Source organism: Nomascus leucogenys, chromosome 13 (assembly GCF_006542625.1).
Source record: "Nomascus leucogenys isolate Asia chromosome 13, Asia_NLE_v1, whole genome shotgun sequence".
Classification (NCBI taxonomy): domain Eukaryota; kingdom Metazoa; phylum Chordata; class Mammalia; order Primates; family Hylobatidae; genus Nomascus; species Nomascus leucogenys.
In genome coordinates, this window is record NC_044393.1 from 15380399 (window position 1) to 15407293 (window position 26895).

The window sequence follows — 26895 nt, forward strand, 5'->3', positions numbered from 1 at the left end:
ATACCAGTCAGTGGCTCCTCCCTTAGCCCCACAGCTCAGAGTCAAAGTCTTCGTATCACCCCTCATCTCCCCTGCAATGCCTGCTCCCCAAATTCAATAGATCAACAAGTCCCTTTAACTCTGCCTTTCACATATATGTCACACCCATCCGCTTCTCCTCTCCTCTCCCTACTTCCACCCAAGACAAGCCACCATCCTCTCTTGGGAATATGGGCCCAGCGGGGCCAAATCCATGGATTGTTTGTCTAGAGAAACTAGACATACGGATTTTTAGGTGACATTTTCTGATCCTAAACGTTGCACCAACACTTATTAAAAATGATATTAGGCCAGATAAACCACTGAACTGGGGGCCTGGTTAGGCAGGGTTGTGACCTCTGAAATTGGTCAGGGCTGAGTATGTGGTCAGGACTGGGATGGGGTTCAGGGATGTGGCCTAAGTGAGGCTGATCAGTATCTTTGTGGTCTTTGTTGGGCACATGGGATCACAGGCGGGGGTGTGGCCCAAGTGGGTCTTGGTTGTTAGAACTGGGTGTTGTCCACATCCTGACCTCAGGGCTGGGGTGGTCACGAGCACGAATCTGGAACCAACTTCCCGGGTCTAAATTCTGGTTTCACCACTTCCAATTGGGCAACCTTGGGCAGAGAACTGAACTTCTCTGGACCTCAGTTTCTTCATCTGTAAAATGGGGATAATTATGGCACCTTATTATTATGGGTTTCTCATGTGGCATACTGGCATATAGTAGGTGCTATAAAAGCATTTGCTGTTGTCAAAATTAGATGGGGGTCAAAATAGAAAAATGTGGGCAGAGATTAGGGTCAGGTCCTGTGAGTGTTGGCTGGAAGAACGACTAGACTTTTATCACTGGGCTGGAATGAAGATACTGACAAGTTTTCCGATAACCTGTGAATCTGGAAACCCACCCTCAGGTTGGAGAGGCAGCACAGGAAAGTGATTAAGAACATAGCTCTAGAGCTTGATTCCTGGGTTGAAGACATGACCCCCTGTTATCCCAGGACTTAACCTCTCTGGGTCTCAACTTTTGCCATCTGTAAAATGGTTGTTTTGAGGTGTCATTGGCAGGTGCCTAGGGCAGCAATAGTCAGTGCCCTCTAGCTGCTGCTGGTGTGGTGGTGGTGGGGGGCAGGTGGTGGGGTAGGTGGCAGGCCGGCTTTCAGGAGCTGTGGGCCTGCCCCTTGTCTCCCCCCACCCCCCTGCCCTGGGTCTGGTGCTCTCTCCAGTGCTGACCGTGCCCCTGTGTAGGCCTGAAGCTGGGCATGGAGCGTGATGCCTACGTCATGATTGCGGAGAAGGGGGAGAAGCTGTACCACATGATGATGAACAAGAAGGTGAACCTCATCAAGGACCGCCGGAGAAAGCTGAGCACTGTCCCCAAGTGCTTTCTTGGCAAGTGAGTAGCCTCACTCTGAACTCCCTGGGTCCCTGGGCTCTCAGCTGGAGGTGGGGCAGATCATCCCCATCCACCCATGCAGCCTGGCCCTGCCCAGGAGCTGTCCTGGGCAGAGCCACAAAAGGACCTGAATCCTTATGGAGCAGCCCTCAGAGATCAAGAAGGCTAGTGGGGTCCCTAAATCAGGTCTTTCAACCTACTACCAGACATATTTTTCCATTGTGACCCGGTACACCCATTCATGTAATATATGATTGAAGCTGAGGTTTCACAGAGCTTACTGTGCTTGATCCCACTCTGAAAATATCTGTTTCTATTCTCTTCTGTTCTTTCTATTCTATTCAAGTTGCTTCTTCATTCATTTCAAAATTAATGCTGGCAAGACCCATGACATTGTTTCACAAAGCACTATCGGTTTGAAAAATGCTGCTGTAGCACTTGGGAAAAGAGAAGCCACTCTAGGCATTTCAAGCAGAGAGATATTGAACACAGGTAATTGATTACAAAGGTGTTTTAAGGGCTGGAAGAATAAAGGTAGGCCCCCCACCCCCACCCCATTTTTTTTGGCTCAGGCTGCCATAACAAAGTTGCACAAAACTGGTGTGGCTTAAACAACAGAAATGTATTGCTTCACAGTTCTGGAGGCTGGCAGTCCCAGGTCAGGGTGTTGGCAGGGAGAGTATCTGGTGAGGCCTCTCTTCCTGAGTTACATGTGAGGGGCGAGGGAAGCTTCTATAAGCTTCTTAGTGCTCAGAGCCTCCACTTTCTCTGTTTGGGACATACAGCCCCATTTTATAACTGGAGTTCAAAGGGGTCAGAACACAGGTGTGACAGGCTGGCTCTTACACTCAGGTCACCTGAGGGAGAGGGCTGGGGCACAGGAGAGGCAGAAGAAATCCAGTCCTTGTAAAATGGCCAGGCTGTTTTAAGGCCCTACAATGTGCTAGACACTCCAGAGAGGACGGTGCCAAGGGCTTGCAACCTCATGAAGCTTGTGGTGCAGCTGGGGAGAGAAGTTTGCCGGCAATGTGGGACCTTTATTTAGAATGTAAGGACTTAAGCTCCCCCCACTTCCCTAAAGCCTTTGCAGAGGCCTCTAGGGTAAAAGCTGCTGCTTTATCACAGTGCTGTGGACCAGGCGAGAGGTTACGTGGGCCAGGCTTGACCCAGGATGGTCATTGTGGAGACGGGGAGCAGTGGCTGTGTTCCGGATAACTTGGAAGGCAACAGCATTTGTTGATGGGGTGGAAAAATAAAGGGAGTTCAGGACTGCGAGGCGCTGGGAAGCTGGAGTTGCTCCTTTGAGAAGGGGAAGAAGATGGCGGGAGGAGCAGGCTGCAGGGGGCGGTGGGAAGCCCACGAGTGCAGTTGTGGACGGGTTACGTCAGGCTGGTAGACACCCAGATGGAGATGTGGGCTTGTTGGTTGGATGCAAAATCTTGACTTGGGGAGAAAGGTCTGCATTGGGGACCTACACATGGGAGATGGCATTAAATGGTCTTTAAAGCCATGAGACGGCCTGAACTGCACAGGGGAACCTGAAGGGAGAGAAGAGGCAGGCTTGGGCCCTGGGGCCCCATGATGGCATTGGAAGGAGGAGGGGGTAGAGACCTCTGAGTGGAGCTGCTGGCGAGAAGGTGGCACTCCTCTAGAAGCCAAGGGGAGGAAGAGGCGGGGAGGCAGGAGCAGGTCCCTGGGAAGGAGCAGGAGCCCGGTGGAGGTTGAAATGCTGATAGACATTCAGAGTGCAGTATGGATGTTGGGCAGGCCACGGAGGCTTAGTGTGGACTTGGGGACAGCTGGCACTCATGGCCTGAGGCTTGTGGTAGAGGGGCAGCAGGTAGAAGGGTTCAGACCCGCAGGGCGCCTTGGACTCTATTGCCCTGTTGCCCTCAAGGGCCTTGGTGCCCTGTTGCCCTCGAGGATCAGGAACTCCAGCTCTGAGCTTCCATGGAGAGGAGAGTTTGGGCCCTGGAGTCCTGATGGCTGGGGCAGGCGGGGCGGGGCAGGGCAGCCTGGCTGGCCTTTTCAGCCAACTCCTAATCCCACAGGAAAGGAGGCTTTTCTCTCAGGAGGGGCCAGCTTCCTGGCCCCCTGGGGCTGGAGAACCTTCCTGTCTCCTGCCAAACTGCCCAGTCCGGACCGATGAGGCAGCCTTTCTGTGATCAGAACTTCGAGGAGTTCTGCCTCCTCAGGAAGGATTAGAGAGATTTCTTCTAGTGCCCATTTGAAACGAGGCCAGGATGGCAGCTTGTTTTGTAACTGCAGATCCGAAAGGGCCAGCCTTTCTGCAGGAGATTGTTCTGATAAACGCTTCTCCCTCCACAGCTTTGCTCTGCACATAGCCCTGGGGTTTGTGATCCTGCTACCCCTGCCAGGGTCCCGCTACTGAATCTTCTTGTCTAAGATGCGTCCCTGGTCCTCCGGGGTAGAAGGACTTCGTAGCCACCGAGATATTGATCAAGCCCTTTGCTCCAAGCACTGGCATTCAGCCATGTCTTTTAATCCCCACACAACACCATGAAACAGTCACTGCCACTATCACCATTTTAAAAGTGAGGAAACCGAGGCACAGAGAGGGGAAGGGTTCTGTACAAGATCACAAAGCCACACTGGTGCTGTCTCCCACTGTACTTTGCCTTGTCTATTCATTTTTATTTCTACTCAGCACATTTTATTTTTCCCAACAGTTCCTCTCTCTACATCTGTCTCCACTATTGGGGAACTGCATGAATATAAAAAGTGTCTGATTTATCTTTTGGTTTTTAGAGACAGGGTCTCGCTCTGTTGCCCAGGCTGGAGTACAGTGGTGTGATCATAACTCACTGCAGCCTCAAACTCCTGGGCTCAAGCGATCTTCCTGCCTCCTGAGTAGCTGAGACTACAGGTGCGTGCCACTGTGCCAGGCTTCTATAGCTAATTTTTATTTTTTTTGTACAGATGGGGGTCTCGCAAATCCTCTCGCCTTGGCTTCCCAAGGTGCTGGGATTACAGGCGTGAGCCACTGCACCTGACCTGATTTGTCTTTTATCACCCTCAAGGGTTGGGCTTTGAGTTAGATTTGGACTCAAGTCTTGGTTCCCTCACTTTCTAGCTGTGTGACATTGGGCAAGTTTCTTAGCTTCTCTGAGCCTCAGTGAATGATCAGTTAAAGGGAGATAATAAAATGTGCCTCTGAGGACTGTCAGAAGATACAGTGAGAGAACACACGTGACGTGTGCAGCACAGTGCTGGTGAGACTCGTGGGAATCGTACTGGCTGTGTATGATGAGTGTATGAAGGAGGGGCCTCTTTCTGCCCTACTCAGAGAAAAAACTCTTAGATGCCACATTTAAAAAGCAAGGAATAAAATCTGCATTAATGTGGAGAGTGTCCTGGGAGGAGCATGGCCTGTGCCCTCTGGCATCCTCAGATTTGTAGGGGAGACAAAACAGATTCACTCATTCATTCACCCACTCGGTGTTACCGAGTCCCCGCTATGTGCCAGTCGGGAATAGGACAGATGAAGTCCCTGCCCTCATAGAGGTAAGCATCCAGTGGGGGAAATCAGATGACAGAAAAGGAGACAGATAGAAAGAAGGGAATTTCAGCAACTTGATGAATGCGCTAAGGAAATACTTAGGGTGAAGTCAGGACAAGAGGAAATGGGGCTGGTTCAGCAGGGTGGGCAGTCAGGACCTCTCAGGGGAAGTGACATTTAACCACGATCTGAAAGACAAGCAAGAGCCAGCCATGAGAGGGTGTGGGGAACAGCATTCCTGGCTTAGGAAGCAGTAGGCGCGAAAGCCCTGAGGCTGGAGTGAGCTTTGAGTGATGGTGGAACAGCAGGAGGCCATTGTGGCTGGAGCCGTGAGTGGTCAGAGGGGCAGGAGATGTGGCCTCATCAGTTAAAGTGGGTCACCTCAGGCAGGGCCTTGGCAGGCAGCTCACATTTTCGTCTTGGTGCTCTGGGAAGCCACTGGAGGAGTCTCGGTAGCAGAGTGAGATGAGGATGTCACTCATCACCCTGGCCCAGATCGAGGGCACTGGTGGAGCTGTCGGAGCTCAAGGTGACCAGGTATGACGAGGCGTGTCTGGCAGGGGCCGTCAGGAAAAGCTTCCTGGAAGAAGAAGGCCTTGGGTTTCACCCTTGGCAGAGATTAGATGCCATTCAGTTATGGACGTCTGCCAGAGGGAAAGCTCCAAGGTGGAAGGGGCCTTGGTGTCTTGGCCACCTGTATGCACAGGTGCAGGGTGTTAGCGTGCACGAGAGGGTCGGTAAGGATTTGTCCAACATTGTCATCTCCAGGAGGCATCCCCGAGCCGTGGAGTCACAGGGATGGGTATTCCACTGGGTACCCCCCAGTCCCTACCCTCTTGGAGCCCATGGCCCATGGAGGAATCAGGCAAGAAAAAGGGATTCTTGTGTTGGGTCGTAAGTGGTACCTTGGGCCTGAGCTCAGGCGGCTTTCTTAGGAAGACTGCAGAGTGTATTCCCTGTGCCTCGCCCTGGCCGTGGCCCATGGTAGGCTAAGTAGATGTTTAGTGGGTGAATGATTCTAGGAGGCGGGAAGGAAGGAGGGATGAAAGCTGACACATCCTAACTCTCAACTCACCCTGCCATCCCTGACTCTCAGACTCCCCATCAAGCTAGATTGCCTTCTCCCTGTATCTCCAGCTCTCCTCACACTGTCCTGAGCTGCGTCTTTCTGGGAGCTTGGACCTAGCTGCACTTTGCACGCCAGCGCCCCTCCCTACTGGCAGATCGCTGGTTTCCTGACCTTACCTCTCAGGGCCTCTGTGTGGGCTGATCCCCCTGCCCAGAACACTCTCCTCTGTACCCCAGAGGTGGCTAGCAGTGCCCCACTGACCTGATACAGTTAGCAGACATGTTTTCCTCGGCCCATGTAGTGCTTTCAGAAAATGTTGGACTCGATATGAACATTTAATGATGGGGAGATTTCACAGGAAATGCTGGATTTCCTCACTCTCCTGAGAAGCTGTTAGATGCGTTCGTCTTCTAACATAATGGGCCATGATGGGCTACACTGAAGAGTGGCTGCCAGCTTTAGACACGGCAGGTGCTGGCTGATTCTGCACAGTCTCCTCCTGTCCTGTTTTTCCTATTTACAAATTTGACACCCCTGCACTAGAGATGAATTTTATTGGGTTTTTGCATACCGCATCCCAGCTCAGGATTTCATATGACTAGAAATTTTGCCTGCTAAATCCAGAAGGTGACTGAGTGAGCCACTTCCCAGGTGGGCCCTGATGAGGCCCAGAGAGGCACAAGGACCCGCTCAGCTTTGCCCATCAAGCTGTGAACCCTCCTTCATCCACCAGAAGGTGGCAAGACCCAGTTTGGGCAGAAACATAGGGCAGAGTTGCTGTCCTCTGGGCTGTCTTCTTCTGCCCCAGCAGCTGCTGTGGGTTACTTCCTGTCCCCTAACCCTGGCCACAGAGTTGCTGATGAGTGCCAGAGGCGGCCCCCAATTAGACAGCTGGTGGGCCACCGGACGCTGGGTCTCCAGCTTCCGAGAGTGGGCACTCAAACATCTGTTCCCCTCCTTCAGCTGCTGGCAACATTCTCCCTGTCCCTGAATTCCAAGACTTTGAGAATGGAACTGGGGGTGGACAGGACCCAGAGCAATCCCTTCCCCACCTGGGGCGCCTGTCCCACAAAGCAGATGCATTTCTTCTGCACCCCACTCTGCCTCCAGCCAGGGCATTCTGAATGCTCCAGCACACACCGCTACCTACACACCAGGCAGGTCTTTGCTCTGCCAAACACTAGGAAGCTAAAAATAGCCCTGCCCCCCTCTGGCCCTGTAATTGGAGGCAGGACAGCTGGTTTCGATAAGCAGGGTGCTCAGGCTCTGGCCAGCTGCCACTTGCTTTCATTGAACACAGATTGCCTCGGCGGAAACAGCCCCATTCCAGGCTCTCCCTTTTCCTGCCGAGTTTGAGTGGGTTGAGCCCTGGGCTGAGCCTGAGAAGCACCCGCAAGAACTAGGACCTGGGGCCCCGGCTGAGCCTCTCACCACCGGGCAGTCACGTGGGAGTTGGAAAAGCTGCCTGTCTTCCTCTGGCCTGGGAGCATTTCTGTCTCCCCGAGACCTTCCTGCCGACCTCAGAACATTTCTTAATGTTGGATGGTTCATTCCTTCATTTGTCCCATAAATGATCATTGAGCCCCGCTGTGCATCAGGCCCTCTGGTAGGTGCTGGGATAGTGCCATGAATAAGACAGAGAAAATGCCCTGTTCATGTTATTACATTCTGGTTGGGGGAGATGGCCAATAAATACATAAAATAAATCTGTAAATAAGACCACTCCAGACAGTGAAAAGTGCAAAAAAGGAAGCAACACCGAGATGTGATGGATTGGATAGGGGTCGGGGACCATTTTAAATGAGGTAGTCAGGGAAGGCTTCTCTGAGGAGGTGACGTCTGTGTTGAGTCCTGAAGGATGAGAAGGAACAGTTGTATGAAGAGCTGAGGAAGGGCATTTGCAGGCAGAAGAAACAGCAAGTGCAACAGCCCCGAGGCAGGGAGGAGTCTGGTATTTTTTAATAAGGGAAAGATGGTAGGTGTGGCTAAGGCATAACTAGTGAGAGGTATTGGGGGTGAGATCAGTCAGGGTGGGAGTGGGTCATGCTGGGCCTTGTTTATGTCCATGTGGAAAGAGTTGGGATTTTTTTTCTGAGTAATAAGCCTGTGGGAGGGTTTTGAATATGGAAATGACATGGTTTCATCACTGTTAGCTCTCCTGACTCCCCACCATCATCTTTCTGGCCCCCTATTATTTCTTCCTGCATGTTTGTCCATCCCTTCTGTTCATCTGTCCAGCCACCACCCCATCTAGCCATCTGTGATCCATCCCTGACCCATCCACCCATCTACTCACTCTCTTCTTCATCTACCCCATATTAAGTCATCTATCTGTTCGTTCATCCACTTACCCACTTACCTACCTGCCCATGTGCTGGCTGTCTGTCTGGTCGGACATCCATCCATCCATCCAGTAATCCATCTATCTAGTCACTCATCCACCAACCTGCCTGCCCAGCCTCCTTCCCTCCCTCCCTCCCTCCCTTCCTTCCTTCCTTTCTTCCTTCCTTCCATCCATCCATCCATCCATCCATCCATGCATCCATCCAGTGAGCCTGAGGCAGACCTGGAATCTGGTCACACTCTCCTCTCTGCTACTGGTAATAAGAGAAGCATGAAGCCTCAGTACAACCCCAAGGGCTATAGACTCCTAAGCTCGGCTTCCCTGTAGGAAGTTCTAGCTGTCATTCCCAGGGGTGGATGTGGCCAGGCCAGCTTAGTGTTGGTCCCTGTGGTCCCAGCATTGGGGAAATCCTCTCAACCACATATTGTGTTCCTGGCAGTGAGTTCGTTGCCTGGCTCCTAGAAATTGGTGAAATTAGCAAGACGGAAGAAGGAGTCAACTTGGGCCAAGCCCTGTTGGAGAATGGCATCATCCACCATGGTGAGTGGAGGGCTGGGCCCAGCTGGGCTAAGGGGTGGGAACAGGTCAGGCCCCAACTGTGCCATGCTTCCACTAACTCAGGCAGCTTCTACCCTTTCGTGCAGCCGCCGTGTTTTCTGGGCACAATGCGGCCCACAGGAACGTGGATGCCCTTGTAAAACTGCCTCTTAAGCACCAGAAAATCAGGGACACCTCAAAAACCTGGGGGCAGGGGAGTAGAGTCTTTTTTCTGTCCCTTCAAGAAATGTCAAGAACCATTTGGTTAAGTTTTAGTTATTTAGCAAATATTTATTGAGTGCCTATAATGAACAGGCACTGTTCACACTGCAGTGAACGGGAGGAGATGTGCCTGTTGTCATGGAGCCGACCTTGTAGTTGGAGGGGACGATAAGATCTTTACTTGCTTATCTTTACAAAGCAAGATAGTAAAACATGATAGGTGCTAGGGAAGGAGGGTAAAGAGTGTGGTGTTGGCGTTCACTTTTGAATAGGGGAGATGGGAAAGGCCTCACTGAGAAGGTCACATTGGAACCAGGACCTGAGCCACCAGTGAGGGAGGGACCCAGGTGGGCATGATGGTTCCAGGCAGAGGGAACAGCCAGTGCAAAGTCCTCAGGCAGAGTCTAAGTGGGTTGTGCACGGAATAGCAGGGAGGGAGTGTGGCTGCCTCAGAGTGAGGAGGGGGCATGGTAGGAGATGAGGTCAGAGGGCACAGGGCTGATGGGAGAGTCCAGGAGGCGAGATGAGATCCTATAGAGAATTGTAGGGTCTTTTGCTTTTACTCTGAATGAGCTATAAAGCTGTTGCTGAGCTCTGCATAGAGGAAAGAACTGCTTGGATGAACATGCTAGCAGAATCCCTCTGGCTGTCCTGTGGAGACTGTTGGGACCAAGGGTGACAGCAGGGAGCCCAGCAAAGAGGCTGCTGTGATAGTCCAGGTGCGAGGCGAAGGTGGTTCGGGCCAGTGTAGGAGTGAGGTGATTGGTATCTTGAAGGTTAGGGCCTTACAGGCATTGCTAATGGATCTGAAGCATCAAAGATGACTTTGTGGGATAGAGATGGCTCCGTAAATCTCAGCAATGTGGTCTCAGGCCCCAGCCTGCTTGTCCCCACCCATCCATTGGTGATCTAGATCCAAGGACATGCTGAGCCAGAGGGGTCCCAGTGCAGGCTGGATCAGGGGCATTTCTGGGTCCCTCACCCCTGAAGATGCCCCACCCCAAGCTGCGAGTCTCAGCAGGGCCCTGCACATAGCAGGAGGATGGGGTATCCTCACGTGCAAAATGGGGAAGTCATAGCACTCACCTCCTGGGGTTTCAGTGGAAAAAAAAGCGTGGCCAGCAGTGAAGCCTGATGCTGGTGGGCGTGACTGGGAGGGGCAGAGGGGGCGTGGCTGGCAGTGAAGGCTGATGCTGGTGGGCGTGACCTAGAGGGGCTGAGGGGGCGTGGCCGATAGAGTGAAGGCTGATACTGGTGGGCGTGGCCAGGAGGGGCCGAGGGGGCGTGCCCAGCGTCACAGGTCCTCCTGTCTCTCCAGTTTCCGACAAGCACCAGTTCAAGAATGAGCAGGTGATGTATCGCTTCCGCTACGACGATGGCACCTACAAGGCCCGAAGTGAGCTGGAGGACATCATGTCCAAGGTAGGGGCCCTCCGCCTCCGTGACCCTGACTCAGCTGGACTTGTTTACCTCCATCCCGGGTTCTCCTTGGAGCAGGCCTGTGCCCCTTGGCTTGTTTGCCTTCTCCACTGCCCACACCCCACCCCTGCCCCCATCACCCTGTCCTGCCCCGTCCTGGAAGCCATCTCTCCCATCAGCCTGGATTTGGAGGCTTGTGAAGGATGTGGCCTGATCCCAGAATTCCTCCCCTTTTTTCTTTCAGGGTGTGAGGCTTTACTGCCGTCTTCACAGCCTCTACACCCCGGTGATCAAGTAAGTTACTTTCTCCAAGCTCCACTTTCACCTCTACCTCTTCTCAGCTGTGTGGCCTTGGGCCGGCAACTTAACCTCTCTGAGCTCCAGTCTCCTTCTCCATTAAATGGGGCTCGCAATGGCACCTATCCTTTAGAGTTGTCATTAGGATTAACTGAATTAAATTGTGGGAAGCACTGCAGTGTAGTGATGCAGGGTGTCAGTTCTGAGCCAGGCAGACTGAGCTTGAACCTCCCTCCTAGTTAGCAGCTGTGTGACCTTGGCAGAGTTACTTAACCTCTCTGTGCCTCAACCGTTTCCTCTGTGAAATGGGGGTAATAATGGGCTCCACCTCAGGGCCTTTGTGCCTGCTGTTCCCTTTGCTTAGGATGCTTTTCCTCTGCATACCTTCATATTCGTTCCCTCACTTCCTTCAAACGCCTCCATATCACAGGGATCTTCCCTGCCTACCTTCATAAAGTGTCACCAACCTGGTACTTTCTGTCCTCTGTATTAGTCTGTTTTCATGCTGCTGATAAAGACATACCCAAGACTGGGTAATTTATAAAGAAAAGGAGATTTAATGAATTCACAGTCCCACATGGCTGGGGAGGCCTCTCAATCATGGAGGTATGTGAAAGGCATGTCTTACATGGCAGGTGAAAGGAAAATGACAGCCAAGTGAAAGGAGTTTCCTCTTATGAAACCATCAGATCTTGTGAGACTTATTCACTACCACAAGAACAGTATGGGGGAACTGCCCCACGATTCAGTTGTTTCCCACCGGGTCCCTCCCACAATATGTGGGAATTATGAGAGCTACCATTCAAGATGAGATTTGGGTGGGGACATAGCCAAACCATATCAGCTTCCTTTCTTCATTTTAATTTTCTTCTTCTTCTTTTTTTTTTTTTGAGACAGGGTCTTGCTCCGTTATCCAGGCTGGATTGCAGTGGTGCAGTCACAGCTCACTGCAGCCTCAACCTCCAGGCTCAGGTAGTCCTCCCACCTGAGCCTCCCAGGTAGCTGGGACTACAGGCGTGCACCACCATGCCTAGCTAATTTTTTTTTTTTTGAGACAGAGCCTCATTCTGTCCCCTAAGTTGGAGTGCAGTGGCACAGTCTTGGCTCACTGCAACCTCCACCTCCCGGGTTCAAGCGATTCTCATGCCTCAGCTGCCTGAGTGGCTGGAATTACAGGTGCAGGCCTGGCTAATTTTTGTATTTTTAGTAGAGACGGGGTTTCACCATGTTGGCCAGGCTGGGCTCGAACTCCTGACTTCAAGTGATCCACCTGCCTTGGCCTCCCAAAGTGCTGGGATTACAGGCGTGAACCATCGCACCTGGCCTTTTTTTTTTTTATATGTTTGGTGGGGTTTTTTTTTTTTTTTTTGAGATGGAGTCTTGGTCTGTTGCCCAGGCTGAAGTGCAGTGGCACGATCTCGGCTCACTGCAACCTCTGCCTCCTGGATTCAAGCGATTCTCCTGCATCAGTCTCCCGAGTAGCTGGGATTACAGGCATGTACCACCATGCCTGGGTAATTTCTATATTGTTAGTAGAGATGGGGTTTCACCATGTTGGCCAGGCTGCTCTCAAACTCCTGATCTCAAGTGATCTGCCTGCCTCAGCCTCCCAGAGTGCTGGGATTACAGGTGTGAGCCACTGTGCCTGGTCTAATTGATTGAAATTTAAATTAAAATGGCTACCTATTGGAGAGTGGAGGCCTAGGGACTCAGTAAAAGCTTGTCAGTGAATGTTGAAAGATGATTAACTTCTTTTGCTTCTGTTTCTGCATCTGTTAAGGGTACATAAGAATAGCTCTCACCTCTTGGGTTGTCGTGAGGATTAAATTCACGGAAGGTGCTTTGAATGGCTCCTGGCATTGTATAATGAACGCCAGAGATTGGTTATTCTCTTTACCACAAAGCTCACAGTTGTGGATGAAGGGAGAGAGGGTGACCTGCTTCTTATCCCAGCTGCAGATTTTTCTGTCCCTCTGACCTGATAGCTCTTATCACCTCTCGGAATAGTGAAGACGAAGGACCATTTCCTGGCATTTGCTGGCCCCATGGGATGTCAGGCCCTGGGAACCACTTTCATCTGCCATCCTGCCTCCGCCCTCCCGGGCTCCTCTGCTGCTGCTCTTGTGCAAGCCCCAGAAGGCAGGCGGGGCTCCTTGGCCAGCCTCAAAGAAGGAAGCAGCTGGGGAAGGTAGCAGACCCCCACCAACTGCACGTGGAGCCTGTCAGACCCCCCCAAGTCCTAAAGCCTGAGAGAAATCTTCCAACTAGACTTTATCAGCCTTGACATGGACTGGCCACAGAAGTGCGTTTTTGTTGCAGCTTCAGAGGCTGAGAAGTTGTTGCAGTTCAGCTGCAAGGTTAGCAGAACCCATGGGATCCAGGCTCGGCAGGGATTCAGATGCTGTCACAGGCCAGGGCAGTTACCTCAGGAAAGAACTGTGAAACTTACAGGCCTCTGCACTGCTCGGCACTGATAGACCACACCAGCCCCCTGCAGGGGCTTTCCACATCGGTTTGGTTTAAACGCATCAATGCCAACCACAAAACAAAAGGGAAAAAGGAAAGGAAAGAATGGAGGGTCTCCCCTGCCACTCTGTGAGAGTCAACATGGCTCCCCAGCCTCAGCGCAGGTGGCGTCGTAGCCAGGATAAGTCTCTGTTGGGGGCTGCCTGGCATTGTAGGATCTTCAGCAGCATCCCCGGCCTCTACACACGGGATGCCAGCAGCACCCTTGCCCGAGCCCCACCAGTTCTTGACAGCCAAAAATGTCTCCAGACATACCCTGAGGGCAAAATCACCCCCAGCTGAGATCTCCTGGGCTAGAGACAGAAAGTTTCCAGAGCCCTGAAGCTGCTGCCTCCTGTCTCCCACTCTGTAGGTGGAAGGAGGCCTGGTTTGGAACAGCCCTGCCCTCGGTCACACTGCAAGTGACGTGTGGAGTCTGGGCTGAGACTTGGACCCCTGCCCAGTGCCTAGAGAGCCTGGAGATCCTTGACTCGTGGGCATGTCCTGCAGGGAAGTCAGGACCACCCCTACCTCTGTCCTCCCCGCCCTGCCCTGCTCACTGTGCGCTCACCTTCTCCACAGAGACCGTGATTACCACCTGAAGACCTACAAGTCAGTGCTTCCTGGGAGCAAGCTGGTGGACTGGCTGCTGGCTCAGGTGAGGGCCTCCTCAGGGTTGTGTGACCAGTGTTCTGCTTTGTCCATCAGTGTGGAGCTTTTTGTTTTGTTTAAAAATTTTCTCTTATTGCTTTTAATTGCGGCAAACTGCACAGAACATAAAATTTACCATCTTGATCTTTTTTTTTTTTTTCTTGAGACAGAGTCTTGCTCTGGCACCCAGGCTGGAGTGCAGTAGTGCAGTCTTAGCTCACTGCAACCTCTGCCTCCCAGGTTCAAGCAATTCTCCTGCCTTAGCCTCCCAAGTAGCTAGTATTACAGGCGCACGCCACCACACCCAGCTGATTTTTGTAATTTTAGTAGAGGCGGGGTTTCACCATGTTGGCCAGGCTGGTCTCAAACTCCTGACCTTGTGATCTGCCCGCCTCGGCCTCCCAAAGTGCTGGGATTACAGGCATGAGCCACCACGCCTGGCCATCTTGATCATTTTTAAGTGGATAGTTCATTGGCATTAAATTCACTGATAATGTTGTACAACCGTCACCACCATCCATCCACGGACCTCTTTTAATCTTCCCAAACTGAAGTTCTGTTCCCATTCAACTCCCCACTACCCCTCCTCCAGTCCCGATGAGCACCATTCTACTTTGTGTCTCTATGAACTTGACTACTCTACCTCATAGCAGTGGAATTGTATGGTATTTATCCTTTTGTGCCTGGCTTATTTTACTTAGCATCCATCCTAAAGGCTCATCCATGTTGTAGCGTATGTTGGAATCTCCTTCCTTTTTAAGGTTGAATAATATTCCATTGATTGTGTGTTAGTCCATTTGTGCTGCTATAACAAAATACCTGAGACTGGGTAACTTATAAAGAACAGAAACTTCTCACAGTTTTGGAGGTTGGGAGTTCCAGACCAAGGTGCCGGCAGGTTTGGCGTCTGTCGAAGGCTGCCGTCTGTTTCCAAGATGCTGCCTTGCTGCTGTGTCCTCCCGTGGGGAAAGGGATAGGAGGGGCAGACTCCCTGTGTCACACCCACTTCTAAGGGATGCCTAATGCCCTCCTGACTCAGTCCCCTCCTGATGGCCATACCTCTCAATCCTGTGGTATTGGGGATCACATTTCAACATGAATTTTGGAAGGGACAAAAGCATTCAAACCGTAGCAGTATGTCTGTACCACATTTTGTTTATCCATTCATCCCTCAATAGACGCAGGGGTTGCTTCCACACTAGGGCTTTCTTTCAGTTTTAAAACTAGGTTTGTCTTGGGCAAACTAGGACAAGATGGTTTTATCCTGGTACCAAACTGGAGCCTCTGTTTGGAGTTTGCCAAGTTAATCCTTTCAAAAAAGTTCCCAGTGGGTAGGGGCTGACCAGAAGCTTAGAAAATCTATGCATCAATTTTGGTGCAATATCCCGAAGGTGTTTGCTCCATTCAGGTGCCACATACAGGCCTGTTGCCTATCTGTTCTCCTTTATTGCTCAGGATCATGGATGCTTACTCTGGATAAGGCCCCACCAGGCATTGTGCATTATCCTATTGGGTCCTCTAACCTACTTGCAGATGGGGAAGTGGGCCCAGAGAGGCTGAGTGCCTGGCCCAAGGGTGCACAGCTTCATAGTGGCGAAGCTGGGACTCACCCACTGTGCCTCGGTTCTGTGAATTTTTCAGGGAGTCCTCAAGAATATCCATTTGTGGTCTGTAAAAAGAACACATTGGCTCCCAAAGATGAGAAGAAACCTGTGAAATAAAAATGGATAAATGTTTAAACATCTACAGAGTGCAGCTTTATGTTGGCCTCATTAATTGTTAAATTAAACATTCATAAAAACTTCATTCAAAAACAATTTGCGGCCTGGATTTTCTCATGTTGCACAAATTCCCGATATGTGCTGATAAATCACAGCCAATTTTTAAAGTGAATGTTTTTCGGCACCAAATAACTTCAAAAGAAAGTTGAGAAACATCCTTGAAAATAAGCTGTCTAGCCCAAAGAATGTATCAAATGTGAAATATGGGTGCATTTTAATATGTTTGCTATGATATGGGACCCTATGTCCTGGGAGGTCTTGAAATATCTGGATTTGAATTCCAATTTGCATATCTGTGAAGGGCAGAGCTGCTAACCATTGTACCACATTCCCCAGCCCTCCTGAGAATCACATGCAGTCAGCCCAGAACTCATGCTTTTATAGCCAGACAGATGTGGGTTCAAGTCCTAGCCTTGCTACTTCCTAGGTTAGTGACCTTGGACAAGTTGCTCAGCCTGTCCGGGCCTCAGTTGTAGAATGAAGCTAAAACCAATACTTTCCCCTTTAGATTGTTTTGAGGTTTTGATGAGATAATTGTGTAAAGTGCTTCGAATGGTAATTGCTCAATAAACGTAACTATTACTACGATTCCTCATCTCTTTCACAAAAGATTCAAGGTGGCCCAAGATTACATGCAATATAGAAGACTAAAGAAATTGTGCAAGGATTTGGGGACCACCAGACCAGTAAGACCAGGAAACAACAGAGGTGGGGGGGGTTAGCAATCTGCACAGAGTCCCGCCTTCTGAATGTGCTACAAATAGGTGACAGGGGTGCCATGTGGGGGTTTCTTTTGTGGTTTAGGTGCTTCATTCAGAGCCCAGAGGAGCCTGGGTTTCAGGGCTCTCAGAGCTGCCCACTTCTTACTGCTGTGGACGTTTCTGGGGCCTCATATTTGCCAAGCTCCTTCGGTGCCCAGAGCTGCCTGTTGGTGTCAAAGCATAGGGGAGGCATTGCTCCCAGGGTGAGTCCCACACCTAACTCAGGGTGGGTTGGCTCACAGAGACAACAGGATGTCGGGTCTGAGAGGTATTTGGAGATGGAAGAGACGGGCTGCACTGCTGTGGGAATGGCTGGGAATCAAGGATGAGCCCTGGGGTTTGGGTGCAGTAGGCCGATGGAAATATCGTTTGTGGAGATGGGAAGATGGGCAAGAGTGTGTGGGGAAAATGACTTTCTCTTCGGGCATGCGAAATGCCATGGGTCTTTCCAGCAGATGGGCAGGGGAGAGGGTGGGCTTTACACACACACCCAGACCTCAGGCAGCCCCCACTGCAGAGTCCGCTCCTTGTCAGCTTTTGGTGACATTTGACACAGGTTAGAAGAGAGTGTAGGGAAGTTAGACAAGCGAGCTCATTAGCTAACCTTTTTTTTTTTTTTTTAGATTATTTTTGAGCACCTGCCGTGTATCAGGGGCTGTTTTTGGTTCTAGAGACATAGCAGGGAACGAGACAGACAAAAGCTCCTGTTCTCCCAGATCTTACGTTCTGGTGAGGATAGAAGATGTATTCCACTTATTCTTAATAAATAATATTTATTTTAATAATAATTTATTAATTATTAAATTATTAAATTTAATAACTTATCTTAATAAATAAGAATAAGTGGAATACATCACATGCCTGCTGGTGCTAGGTGCAGTGTGGTGGAGGGGACGGTGTGGGAGCAGGGGCAGGGGATCTCCCCTTCACGTGGGTGGGGTGGTGCAGTTTACACAGGGGGTCAGGGATGGCCATACTAAGCAGGGACATTTGAGCAGAGGGCTAAGGGAGGTGGGGAGCGAGCCCGGGCCACATCTGGGGAGCAGCAGCTCAGAGGCTCTTAGGCAGAGCGAGCCAGGTATGTCTGGGGCACAGAGAGGGGGCCAGGGCGGCTGGATGGAGTGAGGGGAGAGGAGTGGTGAGGAAGCCGCGTGGGCACACCATGCCAGGCCGTGTCCACCCCTAGAAGGGCCTGGACCACTGCAGGGCTCTGATCACAGGAGCAGTGCATGTGGCTTCAGTTCAGACAGACCCTCCGGCTCTGTGTGGAGACTTTAGGGGTGATGCTGGCAGCAGGGAGGGCAGGAAGAGGCAACACTAGAATTCCAGGCAGGGGAAGATGCTGGCTGAGAACAGGGTGGTGGGGGTGGCAGGAGAAGTGGTCGGATTCTGGATGTTTTGAAGGTGGACTTAATGGGTTGCTCATGGGTGAGTAGGGTGTTGGAGGTGAGAGACAGAAAGGAGCAGAGAATGACTCCAAAGCTTTTGGCTTGAGCTACCATTGACTGAGCTGGGAGGCTGTGAAAGAGGCAGGTGTGCAGGAGGCTCAGGTCTTCACCCTGGAACACTCCAGCATTAGAGACTGGAGGAGGAGGAACCAGTAAAAGCCACTTCCAGTGTTGGTGGCTGGTGCTGGGCATGCGGGGGGTTTTCTCATGGCCAGTGCTGGCTGAGGAGTTGTGGGCTTGGCCAAAGGCCCCTTAGAGTAGCTTGCGTCACTGTCACTCTGTCCTGAGCCCCCCAACCCCAGGCACCCGCGTCTTGTTGCAAGTGGAGGCAGGGGGAGGATGTGGAGCAAAGGCTGTTGCTGACCGTGGAATGTGTCCATCCACTTCAGCAGCCTCTCTGTGGCTTGGTCTGGTGTGGGGACACAGGGTGGGTAACTGGAACCGACGCAGGAGGATGACTTCCAGGAGATGGTTGGAAAGGCACCTGGCCTTTGGCTTGGGTCAGGGAAAGGGGAGGAGGGTGTGCCTGCATGGGTCTCTCTGTGCGGGAGAGATCGGTGACAAGGGTGTGACCTTGGAGCGTGGTTACAGCCCGTCTTGATTTCAGGAGTCACCCCCACCTTGTATCTTAGCAGGCAAGTGGGAAGAACACATAATTGTGTAGGGCAGGAGGGTATTTTTGCTTTGGACACGTCATTTCTAACTCTAGGTTATTCTACCCCTTAAAATAAAACGTTGATTGAATCCCTGCTGGATCAGTTACACATGCGTTTGGCTGCATATAACAGGAAACCTGACTTATTAGTAAGATATTCTTCTCTCACATAATTCATTGTCTGGAGTTTGTGGTCCTAGAGCTCAACAATGCTGTCCATACCCAGGCGTCTCCTGCCTTTCTGTTCTGCAATCCTCGTAGCTTCTCGTGAGTCGCCTCACAGTCACAGTGTGGCAGCCATGGCACCAGACATCACATCTGCACAGAACTATGGTCAAAGCCTGTCCCGTTGGAGAACATTTTTTCTTTCTGTGTGTTAGGGGAGGAAACTTCCTACAGTCCTCTCTTCCCCTGCATAGTCTTTTCCTTAGGTCTCATTGACCAGATGGGTCTGACATACACCCCTAAACCAGCCCCTGGGGAAGAGAACCAGAATTGCTGATAGTGGCTTAGAATTCCTCGGGATTCATTTCTTGTGACTTCGAGAAGGGGCTTGCTAGGCACTATTCAGACAATCAGAGTTCTTTAAACTCTGAGGATGAGGTGGGCATTGGCCCTTGGAGAGACAACTTGTACTCTCTATCAGCTCCGGATTGGCTTGGTGCATTGTCTTATTTAATCCTCAGAACAACTTGAGACAAATGCAGTTGTTCCCATTTTACTGATGAAGAAACTGAGGCTTGGGTTATGTGACTTGCCCCAGGGCACACAGCCATCAGGATCCTCTGTGTGTTTGTGTGTGGCAGGGGTTGTCCTGATGCCTTCACAGTCAATAACAATCATAACGCTCTGTATTAATGATCGCTGATTGAGTCTGAGCAGAGACCACCTCTTAGGGGTGTCAGAGGCCTAGGAGAATCAAGGGCAAATCGGAGAATGAAATAAAAATATGGATGAGGAAAGGAAGCTCAGAGAGGTTAAGGGATTGCCCAAGGACGTGGCCAGGGCAGAGCGGGGCTTTGAACTGGGGGAAGCCAGCTCTGGAGTTCGCTCTCTTCACCTTTCCACTGGGTGATTTCTGGGTCTTTGTCACTTGGGCTCCAGGATGCCCCAGGCTGCGACTGTCACATGCAGGGCAGGGGGTCAGCAGGCTGAGCGGGAGAGAGCAGAGGCCAGGCCAAGGAGCCAGGTGTGGGGCGGGCACAGATCTGCATGCTCCCATGCTGGCTCTGCAGAAATGTGCCCGGAATGCCCGCCATGTGGGCTCCCACGACCAGGAAGATGGCAGGTACTGATGGCAGCAGGGTTCTCAGTAGGGGCAGGGGCAGAGAGGGGTCGGGGTAGGAGAGGCGGGGGTCAGGCTGGCAGCTCTCTGAGGTACTGGGAGAAGAGACGCAGGAGAAATGGGAACAGGAAACTTGGCTGCAACCCTAAGCAACTAACCTCCCCTCTCAGCCTCAATTACCTTCTCCATGGCATGGTGGCAGGGAGTGTCCAGCTCTGGGCAGTCTCCATTGTTACTGTGTAAGCTTGAACAACTGCCAAGTGTGTCTGTGCCTCTGTTTCCTCCTCTGTTGAGTGGGGTTAATAAGAGTGATTGTTTCCAGGTCAACCGTACAGTCTGAGTGAAATCCCGCAACTCCTTGTACGTGGTGGGTCGGTGAGAGGCATCCTTGGGCATCTTTATGGGGTCTCGGAATTCATGGGTAAAGAGGCTGTCTGGGGTCCTGTGTAACTCACACCTCTTTCCCCCATTACACCGTTTCTCCACCCCACTTTGCCTCCTCCATCTTCATTCCTCAGTGGTTCTCTCCAGTGAAAAAATAACTAATCAGGAACAGCTGACATTTATCAAATGCTGCCTGTGTGCCAGGCTTTGGGCCGAGGGTATTGTACAGAGCGTCTCATTCAATCCTCACGAGAACTCGGTGGGATGGAGACACTCTCCTCACCACTTTAGAGAGACAGAGACCGAGACAGGGAGGTGAGTTCAGAATCAGTTTCCAAACTAGGTCCTCTCTTCTCTCTTCTTTCTGTCCCTTCTCCCCTCTCCCATCACATCCCTTTTCTTCCCTTCCTTCCACTTTTTGTGCCCCACCAAGTACTAGACTTTGAATTTTGATGTGGGATGATGAGGTGAACATGGCAGGCAGCGTCCCTGCCCGCATGGAGCTTACACCCGGTGGACAGCAGACCTTAAGCAAAATGTATACATGGGTGAGTTAATTTCAGACTGGGACAGGGTGGCACAGATGCCTTGCAGGGTAGAGTGTGTGTGACCGGTGAGCGTTTATTGAGAGGACGGGTGGAGGAATGTTTGGGGGGCTACTTTTGGGTAGTTAAGGATGGGAAGGATGGGACTCTCCGAGGAGGTGGCATGGCCCTGAGACCTGCAAAGCTGGGGCAGGGCATTCCAGATGTGCAGGAAAGGACAAGTGCAAAGGCCTTAAGGTGTGCAGAGGGCACCTGGGGGTGGGCGGGCAGGTGGGGGGGTCAAGGCAGGGAAGCATGGCGGAGGAGGCTGCAGGGGTCTCGTGTGCGGCGGCTTCCTCTGGGAGGGGAGAAATTGCATCCTGAGAGGGCTGCAGGGAGGTGGCAGGGCTTCCTGTTCAGGTGGCACATCCGGACCTTGTGTATCACTGTTGACCTGAGAGTCCCTGCTGGCCTAGCTTTAGGAGCTCCAGGACCCTGTGGGGAGGCTGGGACTGTGAGCGCCTCAGAAGGCCAGGTGGCTCCAGCTGCCTGCCGGGCCTCCCATCTGCAGAGCTAGGGCCTGCCGCCATTGGGCCCTGCTGGCCCCCCCACCACCGGCCCCTCATGGCGCGGGGGCGGCTGCTCTGGATATGGCCTCTCATCGCCACCTCCCCTGGCAGGGGTCCCAACCCGCAGGCCCTCCAGCCACTGGCTTGGGGTCCCGTGGGAGAAATGTGTCTTTATGGAGTCAGCCAGGGCAGGCAGTGTGGTGAAATGCCAAGGCCAGAGGCTCTGCCCCAGGCCTTCTGCCCAGGGCCGAGTCCTGCTGCCTCTGAATAGCACCCCTGTCTCCTCTGGTTGGAAAATCCCCTCTGGCTGTGGACGGGAGGGGACAGGCGGGGCCTCCCAGGGCTCCTCATTCTGGGAGGCGTTTCAGTGAGACAAGGTGGTGCCTGTGGCTGTCTCTTTGGAGTTCAAGCTCATTGACCTGGCTGCGAGCTCCTACACGATCTGGCCCCTGCTGACCACTCTTTTATTAAATCAGCAGACAGTTTTTGAGCAGGGACTCTAGGTCAGCCCCGTTCCCAGCACTTAGGATTGAGCAGGGACACAGCAGTGCCGGCTCCTGGCCTCCACGGGCCTGACTCAGCTTGTGCTCCCCTGGCCGGCCATGCTGCCTTCTTGTTCCTCTGCGCTCCAAGCTTCTGCCCATTTCCAGACCTTTGCCCCTGCTGTTTCTTCTGCTTGACAGTCCCCCCCACCTGCACATACGTGTGAACACACACACACGTCACACACTTGGCCTGGATGTATTGAGTGTATTTGGGTTGTAAGCAACAGAAACAGGCCCTGGCTAATTGAAGGGAGAATAAAGAAGATGACTCATTGAAGGGAGGTGGGGCACTCAGAAAGTCAGGGCAGGCCTAGGAGGCCTTAGGAAGAACTGGCACCGGGAAATGCTGAGAAGCTAGCACGTGGGGGCTCTGTCCAGCACATCGCTGCAGGGGACAATCAGCGCTGCTGTTCCTTGTCCTTGGGGTCCTCCACTCAAGTGTCTTGTTCCTGGGGCAGGGAGCATCCCTTTGGCCTCAGCCTGACCCAGGAGGGCCGCAAACTTTGATCGACTTCCCCGCCAAGATGACATCCCACCTGGGAGAGTTGGCCCCAGAGGCCAAACCCGCAGAGCCCAGCACACGGGCTGTGCCTGTTCATTCTTCACGTTTCGGGTTGGATGTCCCTTCCTTGGGGAAGTCCTGAGATGAGTCACATTGCCTTGGTTCAAATTGTATCAGCTTGGAATATTTTCATTTGCCAGGATAACAAACCCAGCTGAACAGTGGCTTCCAGAGATGCCACCTATCAAGAAGCATGGAGCTAGGTGGTTCCAGGGCTGGTTTATGGGCTCAGTAGCAGACAGAAGAATCTTCCATTCTTCACCCCACCATTCTGAGCATCACTTCCTCACATGACTTTATCCCAGGCAGGGAGGAGTGGTGGTGCTTTTCCCTTTTACCTGGGGGAAGGTGTTTTTCAGAAGCCCCTGGTAGGCTTCCCCAGTCGTCGTCTTAGCTGGTGCTTGGTCAGTTAGCAATTGAACTTGATTTCTAGTACTAGAGACACAATTATGGAAGCTGAGCCAAATTAGGGTTTGTGTTTCTGTAGCATGAGAGAAGTCCAGAGGTGGGTGGTTCAGAGCTGCTGGAGTGTCTCCTGATATCTTTGGGGACCATACTCTGTGTCTTTCTGCTCTGCCTTCCTTAGTGTGTTTCCAGCCATGAGGGCACCTTGTAGTCTGAAGTGACTGTAAGAGTTCCAGCCATCACATCTTTGTTCCAGGCAGGAGGAAGAGAAAGAAAGGGCCAGGGACAAGGGGTTTTGCCAGAGCATCCCACCAGTGATTTCTGCTTATAGCTCATTGGCCACCTGTAGCTGCAAGGGAGGCTGGAGATGGATGAGGGCTTCTTGACCAGGCAGGAATGGGAAAGGTGTTGCTAGGCAACCAACATTGTCTGCCACTTAAAATCTCCATTTTTTCTTTGTGGTGTTGGTCACAGTACAATAAAATAGTCTTGTTTGGAGTTTATTAATAATAATCACAAATGGGGCCAGGCATGGTGGCGCACACCTGTAATCCCAGCACTTTGGGAGGCCGAGATGGGCGGATCACGAGGTCAGGAGATGGAGACCATCCTGGTTAACATGGTGAAACGCTGTCTCTACTAAAAATACAAAAAATTAGCTGGGCATGGTGCCAGGTGCCTGTAGTCCTAGCTACTCGGGAGGCTGAGGCAGGAGAATGACCTGAACCCGGGAGGTGGAGCTTGCAGTAAGCCAAGATCGTGCCACTGCACTCCAGCCTGGGCGATAGAGTGAGACTCTGTCTCAAAAAAATAATAATAATAAATAACAATCACAAACATGTTTTGAGGTTACTGCAGTAAACAAAACAGACAACCCCTGGCCCTCGTGGAGCCTCCCTTCTTGGGTGGTTGTGGGCTTCTCGCTGGCCATGCACGGCCTCTCGGATGCTGCCCACCTAACACCCTCCCCTTCTTGTTCCATTCTAGGGAGACTGCCAGACTCGGGAGGAGGCGGTGGCGCTTGGCGTGGGTCTGTGCAACAATGGCTTCATGCACCACGGTAACCACCCCCACCTGCAGCCCAGCCCCTGGGACCTTGCTCCCTGGAGCTGATGGTTTGGGGTAGTATGGGAGGACTGAAGCCAGGTCTGTGGCTCTCTAGACTCCTGGGGGTTTGGAGTGGCTCACGAATCCCACCTCCCTCCCCTTCCCGTTCTGAACCTGTTGAGAAATGGTTTCTGGTGTCCACTGGGGACCAAAATGGCTGGAAGGACATGGGCTAGATTTGAAGTCCAACTCATGGGTTTCCTGTGCCCTTCTTCCTGGGTGGGATGTGGCCTTCCAGGGTAGGCAGTGAGGCCAGATGAGGCAGGCCTGGCCCGAAGGCCTCCGTTGGGAAGGAAGAGCTGTGCCCTGTGGGACAGTGGGCAGGTGGGTTGTGAATGTGAGAGGCAGGAAGCCCTTCCTGGGATGTCTGCCTCTTTCCCCGGCCTCCTCCCTCAGATAAGTAGCTTTTCTTTCCACTGGGAGAGAGGCAGATATTGGGGGGTGAGTTCTGAGATGTTCCTGAGGGAAGAAGGTGGCAAGAAGGAGGATGAAGTGGCTCCATGGACACCGGTTTAAATTACAACAAAAGTTAGTGTTCTGTGTGCCTGGGCTCTCTCTAGACACTTCACATATATGTATTAGTTTAATACTTACAGCAGCCCTTTGATGTGGGTATTAACATCATCCCCATTTTATAGATGAGGGGATAGAAGCTCAGATAGTTAAGAAACTTTCTCAAGGTTACATGGCAAGTAGAAGCCGGGATTAGAACACAGGCCATCTGGAGTCGGAATTAGAATTCAGGCCGTCTGGGGCCGGGATTAGAATTCAGGCGGTCTGGAGCCGGGATTAGAATTCAGGCCGTCTGGAGTCGGGATTAGAATTCAGGCCGTCTGGAGTCGGGATTAGAATTCAGGCTGTCTGGGGCCGGGATTAGAATTCAGGCTGTCTGGAGTCGGGATTAGAATTCAGGCGGTCTGGAGCCGGGATTAGAATTCAGGCTGTCTGGAGTCGGGATTAGAATTCAGGCCGTCTGGAACCGGGATTAGAACCCAGGTCGTGTGGGTTTAGAGGCTACATATTCAACTACTGTGCTATGTAGCTTCTCCCCTTGAGGGCCCTGGGGGATCCCTGAGTCTCCTGTCCTTTCAGCAGGACAGGTAAACCTTTAACCCCTGCCAAGGTGCCATTTTCCTGTTTCTAGAACATTCCTCAGAGCCTTTGCACTTGCAGTTTCCCTTGCCAGGGTGCTCTGCCTGCCTCATCCCTGCAGGTAACTCAGTGTTTCTGCTCAGTTGACCCCTCCCCAGTGAGGGCCTCCCCACAACCCCAGCTAAAATAGCTCCTCCCCATCATCACTCTGCTCCTAGCTCGGATTCCCTTTTTTTTTTTTCAGACAGAGTCTTGCTCTGTCGCCCACGCTGGAGTGCAGTGGCACGATCTCACCTCACTGCAAGCTCCACCTCCCGGGTTCACGCCATTCTCCTGCCTCAGCCTCCCGAGTAGCTGGGACTACAGGCACCTGCCACCACACCCAGCTAATTTTTTGTATTTTTTAGTAGAGTTGGGGTTTCACCGTGTTAGCCAGGATGGTCTCGATCTCCTGACCTTGTGATCTGCCTGCCTCGGCCTCCCAAAGTGCTGGGATTACAGGCGTGAGCCACCGCTCCCGGCCGGATTCTCTTTTTTTTAAGGGGCTGTTCTCTCCCTGTTAGGCGGATCCCATCCCTCCTTTCCGTCTTTGTTCATTCTGACATCACGTGTGGCGTCTTTGGTGTTCCAGGCACCGTACCAGGCTCTGGGAGCAGAGTGATGACCAGGACAGATAACAGTCCCGTGTGTGTGTGTGTGTGCATGCACACTTGTATGTGTGTGCACGCATGTGCATGTGGTGTGTGCAGGGGAAGGAAGCAGGGATGCCAGCGAGGAGGTGGTCATGATAGTCCAGGGGAAGGAGGATATGGCTGGGACCTGGTGGTTGCAAGGGGTTAGAAGTGGTCAGATTCAGAAAACCCTGAGCCACAGGAAGGCCTTTTGGCTATTTCTCCTTTCTGATGTTGGCTTTTTCAGTTCTAACTCAGAGATCTGCAAACTCCATCACAGCTGCTTAACTCTAGCTATGCCTTTGTAGCACAAAAGCAGCTACAGAGAGTATGTAAACAAATGGGCAGGGTTATGTGCCAATAAAACTTTATTTAGAAAAGCAGGTGGTGGGCCATAGTTTGTTTTTTGAGACGAAGTCTCACTTTTGTCACCCAGGCTGGAGTGCAGTGGCGTGATCTCGGCTCACCGCAACCTCCGCCTCCCAGGTTCAAGTGATTCTCCTGCCTCAGCCTCCTGAGTAGCTAGGATTACAGGCGTGCACCACCACACCCAGCCGGGCCATAGTTTGTTGAGCCCTGGTCGGCCTGCTGGATTTGCAGTTCCCTTGGCAGAGTGAGCCATGTGCTGGAGAGCTGGGAGGCCTTTGGGTCTATCCCCTGCCTTGTGGCCAGCAGGTCCCTGACTCAGCTGACTCCCGATAGGTCCATGCGCCTCTCTGGGCCTCAGTTTCTCCAGTTTTCCATTGGAGGCCTCGCATTCCTCTCCTGTGCGCTCAGCATGCCCAGAGTTCTGTGGGAATAGGACTCACTCTTTAGCTTCCAGTTTCCCCAGCTGAGGTGGGCAGGTAAGGACCAGTCTGGACGGCCGAGGGCATTTTCACGCATCTACCTCATCTCACCAAAGTCCTTCATTCCCAGAAGCTGCTCTGTTTCCCTCGGGGCCCTCGGACAGCCCTGAGCCTCCCGCCAGTCAGCTGGGCACAACCTCTCATTTGTGGGTGAGGGTAATTAGGGGTCCTCCCCAGCTGCTATTCCAGGAAGGCTGCTGGCTGTGGACATTCTGCTGGGCGGTGACTCTGAGGCAATCCTGATGTCCTCAAGGCCTCTCAGGGAGAGAAATTGCAGGG

The 26895-nt window shown here is 52.2% G+C and overlaps 1 protein-coding gene across 2 annotated transcripts in view; it reads left to right on the plus strand.

Annotated features, from left to right (window-relative positions):
- The window catches only part of PREX1 (phosphatidylinositol-3,4,5-trisphosphate dependent Rac exchange factor 1), a 204883-nt gene that overhangs the window by 139469 nt on the left and 38519 nt on the right, over window positions 1-26895 (plus strand). For both annotated transcript variants that reach the window (XM_030825397.1, XM_030825398.1), the window contains 6 exons: window positions 1268-1415; window positions 8788-8888; window positions 10426-10529; window positions 10771-10820; window positions 13911-13986; window positions 23886-23958. In XM_030825397.1, the coding sequence (XP_030681257.1) occupies window positions 1268-1415; window positions 8788-8888; window positions 10426-10529; window positions 10771-10820; window positions 13911-13986; window positions 23886-23958 (552 nt within the window). The remainder of the gene's footprint in view (window positions 1-1267; window positions 1416-8787; window positions 8889-10425; window positions 10530-10770; window positions 10821-13910; window positions 13987-23885; window positions 23959-26895) is intronic.